Below are 12,929 nucleotides of genomic sequence, written 5' to 3'. Positions count from 1 at the left end.
TGTGTGTGTGTGTGTGTGTGTGTGTGTGTGTGTGTGTGTGTGTGTGTGTGTGTGTGTGTGTGTGTCTCCCTGGAAAGCTTAGTTTCAACCTCAGCCAGAACACTGCAGGTGCTATCCAGGGCCTTATCTGCTAACCCTTGGCCTTACCCCAAAGCCTGCCCTGGGTACCCACAGCTCTCAAGCCAAATGCCTGTGAGCACCCGGTGCTCTCTGGAGGAAATCAAGCCTGTGGCTGCTCCAGGAGGCCCCAGAGTCTCCCTGGGAAGGACTCCGGGTGAAGAGCCAGTGCTGGGGGAAAGCGTACTCTCCATGACTCACCTGGCCATCGGCAGGTGTGACACTGAGCATTTATATGTAAGAGAGAAGGCTGGCCGAGCTGCTTTGACCTCAGAGCACGTGTGTCACCACCTGAACGAGTGTGTGTGACACCAGGCCATGGAGGGTGGTACCTGGCCCTCTGCCAAGTTTCCCAGTGACAGGGCACTGACCACTGTGACCAGTGGCCACATCCCAGCCAGCCCCCAGGGTGAGGAGCCTAGGCAGGGCTCTCCCAGGGCAGTGAGGTGGGTGCTGCTCTGCTGGGGGCGGCGGGGGCACAGCCCGGCGGCCGTGGGAACTCACCATGCACTTGTTGGGCTTCTCGCCCGAGTGCACCCTCATGTGGATGAGCAGCTTGTAGCGGGCATTGAAGGGCTTGTAGCGGCGCACACACCCCGCCCAGAAGCAGGTGAAGTCCTCGCCCTTGCGCTGGTCGATGTGGCTCTTCTCAATGTGCCGCACCAGCTCCTCCTGCTGCTCATAGGCTGCACAGCAGTCCACCCAACGGCACGCCTGCCGCCCAGCCACGCCCCTGCCCGCCAGGCCCAGCCCCAGGCCTCCAAGGCCCGGGCCAGGCGGCAGCTGAGACAGGGGGTAAGGGGGTGGCAGGCCCTGCTGGTGAGGCCCGAAGAGCTCTGAGAACTCGTCCGCGGGCTCCTGCTTCAGGAAGCCGGCCTTCCGGCAGGCTTCAACTTGCAAACTGCCCTCGTGGCTCTCGGTGGACGCAGGGCTGGGCCGGGCCCGCTTGGGAGGGCCCCCCGGGTCTCCCGGCAGAGGGGGGCTCCGGAGTCCATTTACGCAGGTGACCAGAGCTGTCTGGGAGGAGCGGATGATGGAAGTGATGTCGGAGGAGGCGCAGGGTGAGGCGGAGGCTGAGGATGCAGGGGGCAGGCCCAAGAGGCAGCAGCGCTTCAGGCCACCCTCGGGCAGGTGGGCCTCAGGTGGGGGGCCCAGGCCAGAGCTGGGTTCACTGCCCAGAAGGTAGCAGGAAGGTGCGGGGTTGGCGAGGCCTCGGCCCGAGAGGTCCAGGTCTGTGTGCAGGCCCGTGGCTGGCGGGGCCCGGCAGTGGGCAGACAGGGGTGCGCGAGCTTCCGTCATGGCCCGGTAGTCAGGCAGGGACTCCTGCTTGATGTGCTGTGTGGCCGGGAGGCCTCCGTTCACATAGGTGGCCTGGGGCCTGGGCGACCTGGAAGACAGTGCACCGGGGTCATGAGAGGGTGGGCACTCCACAGTGGGGAGGTCCGGGCAGGGGACGGTGGGGAGCCTGAGGACCGAGGGGCAGAGAAGCCCAGAGCAAGAGAGGGAGGCTGAGGGCTGGCAGCAGAAAGACCAGGACTGGTTGCCCGGTCAGCAGGGAAGAATGTGGAGGGAGAAGGGGAGAGAGAGGAAGGGGAGGGGGCTGGGAAGAGGTTCAAGAGAGGCCAGGGGTCTGAAGACATGAAAGTGCCCAGGAGGATGCCAGAAAGGAGCGCATTTCATCCTTTTATTAACTCCAGCCCACCCTCTCCAGCCCAAGTGCTATCCGTCCTGCCGCTGAGGCCTCCCTGGGTCTGGCCTGTCCCCTCCCTGTGACCTTCTAGTGACTTCTGGAGGAAGAAGGCTGAGGATGGCTCTTTGAGGGACACCAGGTCCAGTTTGTTTGAAATTCTGCTTACTTGTCCCTTAAATCTCTCTTAATTCTTGTAATCTTTCTTAATTTCTAAAAATGTGATGTTTTGCCCCAAGCAATCTGTTCTTTCCACTGTGAACGTCAGTGGGTGGGGTTTGAATCACAATCACAGTGAGGGGTCATCCTAGGAAGAACTGAGGAAAAGTTTCTTGGGGGGAATGTCCAGAATTTCAAGGTCATGAATGTACAAAATGAAGCTGTAGGCAGGCAGGCCAGGTGGGGCAACAAGAGACCTGGGTTAACATCTCTTAACCCTCAGGTCTCAGCCACTCGCAGCTCAGCGAACCTTACTTAGCAACGTGATCTGGGCCTCTCCGTGTAGCCCAGCTACAGGAGAATGGTTCTCCTGAGGGTGAGGACGGTGATGGGCAGGACCCAGCTGGCCAAGATGCTATCATCATCACACATGTGGTACATGCATTCCTAGAAGGGGCCTCTCCCAAATGTGGGACAAATAAGTGCAGGAAGAGATATCAGGGCTTACCGGTCATCAGAGGACTCTGAGAAGGGAAGAGACCAGCAAGGTGACACTGGGCTCAGGGTCCGAGAAGCCCCAGGAGCTGGCTGGGCAGAACAGGAGGCCTGCTTATGTGCCCAAAGTCTGACTAGGATACCCCACGTGCCCTCATACCTGTCCCCATCTGAGCCTCAGTCTTCTCACCTGTGAAATAAGGACTAACCCTCCCTACCTCAGAGGGAGGCTGCCAGGATCAAGGGAGGAAACAGATGCTGTGACAGCCCTCTGGGAAGAGGACAGCAGGGTGAATGGTGCAGTCAGCACTGCCATCATTAACACTGCTGTCCTGTGGCTCTTTGGAGCTGGGGGTTGTGGCGCCATCACCTGTCCCTCTGCTTCCCAGCGTGGCCCTGTAGCCCCAGCCCCTCCCTCTCGGGCTCCCTGCAGCTGTGGCATCCTCTGCTCTAGCCCTGAGGTGGAAGGGAGGGGAGCCCTCCGAGAGCACCGGCTCCAACCCCATCGCTTCCAAGAGGGCACAGGGCTCACTGCAGACACAAGCAGAAAACCAGCAGCAGGGCTGGGACCAGAACCCAGGCTCCCCTTCTCCCTCCCAGGTGTAGAGTTCTCCTGTGCAGCCCTAACCTGAAGTGCTCCCTGGATAGGAGGTTGGGGGAGGGGCTCTTCTTCTGTCTGGTTCTCAACTGCACTTGAACAATTCTCTGCCTCACTCACCAGAGACCTCTCTTCCCTCCCAGGAACTCTGCTGTCCAGAGCATGGTCACCAGGTGGAATCAGAAGGAGCAAACACATACCCCCCCCCATCTCCAGGGCTGGGGATCCTGGGCCCACCACTGCCAGCAGAAAGCTCCAAGGGGCTTAAAGATCGGATTTGAAGCTGTGACTTTGTGGAGCTTAAAAAAAAATAAGTGCACAGCTGTTCCTTGCGTGGTCATGATCCTGGGACCTGGCAGAGGTGGGCATGGATGGGGAAGGGCAGCCAGGTAAGCACCTGTTTGAAGCAACTGCTTTAAAAACAGCGCCAGCTTAAAGCAACCAACACCAGAAGAGAACAGCTGTGGTGTTCTGAGACTGAAGTTACCCGAATAATCAACAGCAAAACCTCAAATGGCATCAGGCAGGGACGGGGCAGCTCAGGCCTTAGGGTTTTCTGGCCCCGAATGCCAGCTAAGGCAGCCCCTCCCCTTGCCCTCAGTGTCCCTGTGAGGCCGGGCAGTGGTTCTGGCCCTGCTCTGCCGCTGAGCCCTGTACACCCCAGGCAAATCCCATCACATCTCTAGAAATTGTGAGTGTGGTCCCTAGAAAAAGAGGACAACTCCAGGCGCTTTCCCAGGGGCTGTCTCATGAATCCTAACAGTGTAACGGTGCATGGTAGCTGACGGCATGGCCAAGTTCTTCAAGGGAGAGACTACTATCTGTTTGACACTTTTGAAAACTGAAGCAACTTGCCCAAGCCCTCAGAGGCAGGTAGTGATAGAGCAGGGATGTGAACCTGGATCTGTTTGAATCAGAGGGAGCCGCATGAACGGAGAGACCCCAGACACAAGGCAATCTGGTGGGAGGGAGAAGGCATAGGATCCAAGCCCTCAGGGGCAGGTAGTGATAGAGCAGGAATGTGAACCTGGATCTGTTTGAATCAGAGGGAGCCGCATGAACGGAGAGACCCCAGACACAAGGCAATCTGGTGGGAGGGAGAAGGCATAGGATCCAACTGGGTATGGGATAGGGGCTGGGGCCCTCTTTTTCTTTAAGAAAATGAGGGAGTTTGGGAGAGCCAGATCAGCAGCAGAGGTGGCAGCAACTCGGACTGATGCTGGCATAGGGTTCTGGGTACAGACTCTCCTGTGCCCTGTCAAATGACATTCAAAACGACAAATGATGTTTCTGATCGTCTCTACCAAAAGAGAAAAGAAAACAAAAATCCACTTCCTTAGCTTTCACTAGGTTACTGTAGCTTCTGCCATGAGATAGAATTTCACTGGAGAAACTGGATGCTGCCAGGGGGGCCTCAGTGAACAATCAGGCAGATAAATGCATTTGACTGTCACCAAACAATGCACAGCTCCAAGTCTAAAAGATGCTTGCTGAACTCCTCATCATGTACTTAATTGTGTCCCCCTAAAATTCACAGGTTGAAGTCCTAAACCCCTTTGTGACTGGATTTAGAGGTAGGAACTTCAGGGAGGTAATAAAGGTTAAATGAGGTCATAGGGTAGGCCCTGATCCAACCAGACTGGAGTCCTTGTAAGAAGAAAAGACACCAGGGGTGTGCACACCGAGAAAAGACCATGTGAGGACACAGCAAGTGAGAAGGTGGCCATCTGCAAGTCAAGGAGAGAGCTCTCAGGAGAAACCAAACCTGCAGACACCTTGATCTTGGACTTCCAACTTCCCTAACTGTGAGGAAATACATGTCTGTTGTTTAAGCCACCCAACCTGAGGTGTTTTGTTATGGCAGCCCAAGCAGACTAACACACTCCTGTAAATCAGAAGTCTCACTAATACCAAAGAAAGCCACAGGGAATCTACATTCCCAAAGAAAAATGGTTCCATACAGGAAGAATAAGCATCCTGCTAATTAGTAATATCTCCCACCATGGAGCTCCCACTGGAAAGTAAACTCTGTCGGGGAGATCTCTGCTTCCTTCACCAAGGCACCCACCCCTGATGAATGACTGGTGAAGGAACCAATTGCAAACAGGCAACTGGGCCAGTTTTTAGACTCTGTGATCTGTGAGACAGGCCCCAGGCCAGCAGCCCCAGGCACTGGCTCAGGGCCCTAGGGCTGAGCAGGTGGATGCAGAGGCTTGTCTGTGGTTGGCCTCTGCCTGTCCGCAAACCAGAGGGCACAGAGGCATGGCTTGGATCCTGGGAGAAGCCGCAGGAGGCAGAGTTCAGCCCCATATGCAATCTGGCAGAACATCTGTCCAGAGGTGAACATCACTAGTAATGCACCATCACTGAATGATGGTTACCTGGCAGAGTTCTATGGGGTGATGGCTTCCTGGGGCAGGAGACGCCTGGGTGGAGGAACCCCTCTCGGCTCCCGGAGCAGTGCGGGGTTCATCACTACAGCATGCGTGAACCCTGAGCTGGGTCTTCCCTCCCCAACCTCTCCCCCCAACCTCTGAATCTTTTTCTTCTTCTGAAATGACTGATTCTCTGTAAAGTCAGCTCAACTTCTGCAACAGGGAAACACACCTCAATAAAGCCACTCCTGTCTCTCATGGGGCCTTGCAATGCTGAGGTCCAGAGCCTAGACCAGGCAGCCATCCATGTGCTACTGGACTCCGGCTGGTCTCTGGCCCTCCTGTGCCTCAGTTTCCCTGTGTGTCCCATGACCCAGGCAGACCAGGTGAGGTCTGGAGGCCCTAGATCTGTGGCTTCCAGCTACCATCCACAGAAGGCAGCTGATGCATGGGGTCGGAGCACATACCTGCTGGGGTGGGGGAAATGCAGCAGCCTCTCACAGGCTGAGGGGTGGCCCCGGGGTGGTGGGCTTCCTGCAGGGAGAAACAGGCCCTGGCGGCAGGGGGGGCCAGGGCCTTCAGCAAGGTCCAGGTCCAGTAGACTCTTCTCCGAGCCCGGAGTGCAGTGGCCGTAGCTCCCATTCACTGTGCAGAGAGAGACAGGAAAAGGAGACAAAGTGAGTGGGGATGGCCTGCAGAGGGCAGTCACTGGGGTACCGGGTGGGACAGGGTACCCTTGAGAAACACTAACTGAACCCTTGCTGCATTCCAGGCACTGGGGACACCTATTAATTCCCATAATCACCAGCAGGATCAATAATAAAATCCCCAGTTCTCAGATGCAGATGCTGAGCTCCAGTGGGTAATTGATCTTTACACAAACACAGAGCACTTACAACGTACCAGACACTCTCCGGGTGCAGGAAACATGGTGAGCTAGACACACACTCTTGCCTCTTGGAGCTTACAAGCTATGATCCTGGTGCTCATTTGACAAGATGCAAGGCCATGGCTGGGGCTGGCTGCCCAGCAGGCCAGGTAAGCATCACTACCATCTGTAGGTCAAGGAGGAGGTGCTCACTAAACAACATGTGTTCTTCTTATCACCAAAGCTGAATCCGCATTGTTTTCCAAATTGCATTACCCCATAGAAGCACAGTATACAGTTATTCATGCCTCTGTATCCTCCACGGTTCTTTGACAGCCTAACTATCATATGCCCTGCTGTGCCCCACTCCTGGGATTTTTAGGAAGACAAACTGAGGCAGACGTGCCTCAATTAGTCTTGAAATCTATATAAAGCCCTTGAAAGCCCTTAAAAACTACATAAAGTATAACAAAAATGTTAGACATGGTTGTTATAAGCCATTTGCCCTCTCTGGGCCTCAGTTTTCTCATCTATAGTGTGAGGCGGGTTAATCTGAAGATTATCTTCTCAGGCTTTCTGCCCCGTCACTTGGCAGGGTTATGCTAAGGAGGAAAGGGCTTTGGGGCCTGATGGACCCAGTGTGAGCCCCTACTGCCCCCAACCAAGTCTGTGACTCGGACAGGTCCCTTCCAGAGGCTGAGTCCCCCTGTGTCAAATGGGGATAGCCACACCAGTTCTCCAGAGATGCTGTGAGGTGTTGAGAGCTGAGGTGCAGAGCCCTAGCCAAGCTCGGGTGCCTAGTAGGTGATGCACCTGGAGTCGAAAGTGCTCGTATTGTCAAAGAGCACTTTGAAAAGTATAAAGTGTCTGACAGATGCAATAAAACATTATTAACAGGCCCAAGGACTGTCCAGGGACTGTCAACACTGAGCGAGGTAAACCATTAAGATGAGAAAAGAGCTGACACCAGCACACGATCAGCCCTGAAGCTAAGCAGGATGTGCAGGCCCTGACTCCACTGCCTCACTGGGGCCTCCTGCAGCCCTCGTAGGGAGAGATCAGTATTATGCCCGTTGTACAGAGGAGAGAGCAGAGGCTCAGGAAGGCTAGACTACTCACCCAAGATCACACAGCTAGTAAGAGTCTGGGCTGGATCTCTGGCTCAGGTCCATCAGACCCAAACCCATGTCTTAATCACTATGTAATAAAAAGTGGCCTCTTAGGAAGACAGAGTCCAACCTCATCCTCAAGGATCCAGCTCCCCCAACCCTAATTCTAGCTTTATCCCACCCCCAGGCAGCCCCTTCACAGAAGGCCAGACGCTCAGTGCTTACTCGCCACGTGCCCAAAGCTCCAAACAGGCACTAGGCATTCACCTGCCGAGCACTTGACAGTTTGCAGATGAGAATGCCATGCTCTCAAGGTCTCAGGGCAGGTGACAAGTCTCCAGACAAGTATTTCCTCAGAAGTGGACCTCTGGTCCCCTTCCCAGGCCAAGCACTGGGCCAATGTCCTGCTGTGAGGAACGCTCACTCCTGCTGGTTTGGGCTGCTGCTTGGCCAGCCCCTCACAAGCTTATTTTTTAATAACTTGGTTGTTTTTTAATTTAAAAGAAATCCCTGGTAACAAATGTGAATGACCTGAGCTAATGAGAGCCGGCTGCCGCTCATTTAACTCCTCCTCTGCAAGGCGGTCTCTGCCTTTTCCAAATTGTTTCTGCTTGTGATTTTACTGTCCCATTGAGGCAAGCCCTGGGACTGGGCCTGAGAAAACTGTGGATGATTTTATGACCGTTAATAGCATTTGGCGCAAAGAGAGCTTCATCACCACATGGGGCTGTTCTGCCAGCGTCTTTGGGTCAGGGACATGGTTCCAAGCTTCTTTCAAGGACTCACGAGGCCCGTTGGGGACCTCTGGGTTACCTACCCCTCCTTCCCACAGGAGGATGTATGGAGAGATGGAAGGCGGGGCCCCAGAAAGGCGCCAGGGAGCCCAGCATGTATCAAGCCCTATTCATCAGCCCTTCCTATTTGATCAACAGGAACATTTGATTCCTTTAAGTGTCCATCCCTGTGAGGTGGGCTCATTACACCCACTTTCCAGATGAGAAAAGTTGAAGTTTGGAGAGATTAGGTGCCTTCCACCAGGCTCTGGGGTCTGTAAGACGCGGGGCACAATTCAAACTCAGATCTCTCACACTTCAAAGCTCAAGTCCTGTTTTGCTGCCTCTCAGCCAACTGATGAGTGTCTGGGGACCCCCAAACAAGCATCCACACCTTTGACTCCAATAAGATCATGTTGGGGAGCCTTTGGGGAAGTCAGAGTGCAACCATTACAATGACTGCTAAACTTCAATCTTTGCAACAACTCTGCCAGGTGGTAAGACCACTCCATCTCAGATGAGCATACGAAGGCTCAGAGAAATTTAGTGCGTTACCCAAGGTCAAACAGGGAGTAAGGGGCTCAGTTGGGATGCAAACTCATCACCTCTGGGGGAAGAAACAGTCATTACCAGACAAACAATTGGGGACTATTGGCTTCTTTTCCACTGGATACAGTAAGAAGTTTTCCTACAATAAATAAACACACAGCTTTGGGAAGGAGGGAGGAAGGAGCCCCTCAGGTCACAGTTTGGCACTGCTCGGGGATCCAAGCCCATTCAAGCCCTTGTCTTATGTGACTCTCACAGCACCCTGATGAAAGCATTGCCCTCCCCGCCTCACAGAGGGAAGGACATGAGCACCAGAGCTGGCAAGTGGCCACCCAAGGTCACATGGCAATTGCTGGCATAGCTGAGTCCAAACCCAGGTCTCCCCAAACCCATGCTGTACTCTGCTCCAGGCCACCTGCTTTCTCAAAGCCTGGAAATTAAACCAGAGGCTTTGTCCCAGCGGTGCTGTCACCACTGGAAAGATGTGGCTACAGTCACTCTTCAACCCTGGGTCCTCCCACTGCCTTCCTGCCCATTGACATCTTGCCTCTCTGTCCCCAAGGGCATCACAGGACCCACCCTAGCTTATTCTCTATCTCCAGGGAGCAGGGATGGTGTCTTTCTCTGGGAAGGCAGGGGAATAAGGGGCATGTCAGCCCCGCTGCCCTGAGGCAGGCTGGGGGGGTGCCCTGAAAAGGGACCGGCACCCAGCAGCCATGCCTCCCTCTGTGCCACAGGGGGCCAAGAGCAGACCCTGGACCTGACTCTCCCCAAATACATCAAGCTTCTTTGGAGGCTTGGAGGATGAGAAGGTCCTCTGTTCATTTTTACAGATTGATGAGAAAACCTAGAATGTCAGGGCTGGGACTGATAGATGAAGAAACTGGGGCTCAGAGAGGGAAAGACTCTGCTTTAATCAAACAGCAAATCCATAGCAGAACCTGGACTGGCACCCCCAGGGCTAGGTAAGAGTCCGGTTTAGCTTCCTCTTCAAGCCTCAGTTTTCTCATTTGTAAAATGGTGCTAACACCTACCTCACAAGGTTGTGGTGACAATTAAGTGAAATTACAAACACAATGCATTTGGCATGGTGCCTATCTCACAGCAAGCACTCAAAAAGTTATGATGATCGTAATGATAATTACTTCTATTTATCCTTGAATTCAGGATGGGGCTGGGAGGCAGGGCCCTGTATGAGAAGTATTCTATCCCCAAGAAGGTCAGGTCTGGATGACCCTGAGGCCAGGCTCAGGAGGACAAGCCCCCAAGTCTCAGGGGTCACCAAATGCAGAACTGGGCAGCCTGAATGAGGTCACAGCCAGCAAATCCAAAGCAAATGGCTCCAGTTACACACCACAGAGCTTTGCAAATTACCGTAATGACTTGGCTATAAAGTGATACCACATATAAGGTGACTCCCCACAGGAATTTTAATTTACACTGAAAACTGCCAAGTCTGCATGAGAGGGACAATGATGCATTCAGCATCTCGGGCCCAGATGCCGCCTCCTTGCTGTCCCAGAAGCAGCCATTGGCTGGGTCTAGGAAGGCCTACATGATGACTGCTCCTCATTCATGGACAAGCAGACTTTTAGTGCTCGCCAGGTGCCAGGGTACTGCACTTTACAGTCAAAACATTTCATAGCCATCACCTATAAGCTTTGCTACAACCGTCAGAAATTGGCCAGACAGACTCAGAGGGGGCAAGCAATTTACCGAAGCTCACATGGCAAGTGTAGGGCTCAGAGAGCAAACTTTCTCTGTAACAGGCAAGATAACACATATTTTAAGCTTTGCAGGCCATACATTCTCTGCCACAACTACTCAGCTCTGTTGTTGTAACGTGAAAAGCAGCCATAGACAGCATGTAAACAGAAGACTGGGCTGTGTTCTAATAAAACTTTTTTTTTTTTTTATTTTGCGGTACGCGGGCCTCTCACTGTTGTGGCCTCTCCCGTTGCGGAGCACAGGCTCCGGACGCGCATGCTCAGCGGCCATGGCTCACGGGCCCAGCCGCTCCGCGGCATGTGGGATCTTCCCGGACCGGGGCACGAACCCGTGTCCCCTGCATCGGCAGGCGGACTCTCAACCACTGCACCACCAGGGAAGCCCTCTAATAAAACTTTATTGAGAAAAAATGCTCACTGGCTCTTGGGCTGTAACATGCTGACCCCAATCTAGTGCAGCAGTTAGAGGTGGGCTTTGCAGTTAGAAAGACTTTCCTGCATCTGTAAAACAAGGAGCATTTTATGGGTGTTGACGAAATAAAAACCACTGTCGACTCTGACTGCAGGGCCAGCCCCTGGTGGCACCTGATAAATGGAGGTACTATCAGCCTGGATCAGGGGTCCCCACAGCCTGGGCTCACCCCCTATCTGGGCATTACCTCCCACTCCCACAGTGCTTTGCTGCTGTGCTATACACACCCCAGCCCTTCAGTCAGGGTGCCTGACACCTCCCAAATCTCTCTGGGCCCTCAGAGCTCAGCAGAAGTGCATCTCCTTCTGGAACGTTCCTTGGTCTCTCCCGCCCTCCCCCAAGCTTCCCCACCTCTGCACACAGCAGCCCCTGCGAATACCTGCCTGTTAGGGTGCACCTAACCCAACATCTGACATGTGGTTTCTTTCTTTCTTTCCTTCTTTCTTCCTTTCTTTCTTCCTTCCTTTCTTTTCTGTCTTTCTCTCTCCCTCCCTCCCTCCCACTCCCTTCCTCCCTCTTTCTTCCTTTCTTCCTTTCTTTCCTTTCTCTCCCTCCCTCCCTCTTTCTATCTTTTTCTTTCTTGCTTGCTTGCTTGCTTGCTTGCTGTGTTGGGTCTTCATTGCTGTGCGCGGGCTTTGTCTAGCTGTAGTGAGCGGGGGCTACTCTTTGTTGCGGTGTGCAGGCTTCTCATTGCGGTGGCTTCTCTTGTTGTGGAGCACAGGCTCTAGGCGCACGGGCTTCAGTAGTTGTGGCACGCAGGCTCAGCAGTTGTGGCTCCTGGGCTCTAGAGCGCAGGCTCAGTAGTTGTGTCACACGGGCTTAGTTGCTCTGTGGCATGTGGGATCTTCCCAGAACAGGGATCGAATCCATGTCCCCTGCCTTGGCAGGCGGATCCTTAACTTGCCACTGCGCCACCAGGGAAGTCCCAAATACTCGACATGTTTGATCTCTAAATCTCCACAACATCACCACAAGGCGGGGACTATAATACTCTGTACGGCCACATTGACGCTTGTTAAGTGCGGTTAAAGTCCCGCCTCATCTAGAGTCTGTGAAATCCTTCAGGACAAGGTCTTGGAGCTCCAGAACGGCTGAATGGCAATGCATTCTGACACATGATTTTGTTCAACTTACTTCACATACAGAAGAGAAAACAGGGACCTGGATGGGGGAGAGGCTGGTCCTAGTCACACAGCAAGCAGGTTCTCTCAACACCTGGGCCCCACTGGAGATATTCCCCTCATTCCTAGCACACGGTTAGAACTACAGTAGGTGCTTGGAAACACTGGGAAGGGGGCAGGGTGGCTGGGAGGATTGTCCAAAGTTCACTTTCATGCTTCTCTACACCAGACACTGTGACTTGGGGAAACAGAACAAGGTTTTGCACACACACACCTAGGTTGAAGCCCTAGCTCCACCATTAACTTTCTGGCTGCTTCACCCTAGATGAGCTACCTTACTCTTCTGAGCCTCAGTTCCTTCATCTGTAAAAACAGAGATAAGAATCTCAGCTCCAAGGGGTGGCTGTTAGGGGTAAATGAGATAATACATGTAGCAGTGTGGTGCCTGGTGCAGTCAGCACTTCAGCAAAAGTCCCTCTACTGCCTTCTTGACAGGCAGGAGACACATGGTCACAGCACCCTGAGGTGGTGTTTCTCCAGCAACAGTGGCCCACTTTCCCAGGCAGTGAGCCCCAGGGGCCACAGGGGGTAGCCTCAGGCCAACGGGGTCTTGAGTATGAGCCTGGGCTCTTCAGGCCCCCTCTCTGAGCCTTAGCTTTCCCCTCTGAGTAGTGGGAGGGCCAGGCCCGAGCAGGAGGGGCACTAGGGACCCCAAACAGCAGGGAATATCAGGCTCCATTCTCAGGCCCAGGGAGGTGAGCGCTGGCTCTCTAAGGATGCTCAGCAGATGCCAAGCCTGTGCTGCATCCACACTCCAGGGCCCCTTCCGCCTCCGTGCTGCCTTGTCATCCCTTCTCTTCCCTCCTCATCAAACCCAAG

General features: G+C 54.0%; 1 protein-coding gene across 2 annotated transcripts in view; it reads right to left on the bottom strand.

Annotated features, from left to right (window-relative positions):
• GLIS1 (GLIS family zinc finger 1) overlaps nucleotides 1–12,929 on the bottom strand; it is a 228,381-nt gene that overhangs the window by 83,859 nt on the left and 131,593 nt on the right. For both annotated transcript variants that reach the window (XM_007471167.1, XM_007471168.1), the window contains 2 exons: nucleotides 5,899–6,076; nucleotides 622–1,504 (listed from right to left, as the gene is read on the bottom strand). In XM_007471167.1, the coding sequence (XP_007471229.1) occupies nucleotides 622–1,504; nucleotides 5,899–6,076 (1,061 nt within the window). The remainder of the gene's footprint in view (nucleotides 1–621; nucleotides 1,505–5,898; nucleotides 6,077–12,929) is intronic.

The sequence above is a fragment of the Lipotes vexillifer genome, unplaced genomic scaffold (genome assembly GCF_000442215.2).
Source record: "Lipotes vexillifer unplaced genomic scaffold, Lipotes_vexillifer_v1.1 scaffold1003, whole genome shotgun sequence".
Lineage (NCBI taxonomy): Eukaryota > Metazoa > Chordata > Mammalia > Artiodactyla > Lipotidae > Lipotes > Lipotes vexillifer.
Note: the sequence above shows the minus strand (reverse complement) of the source record. Positions and strands in the feature narration are given on the sequence as shown.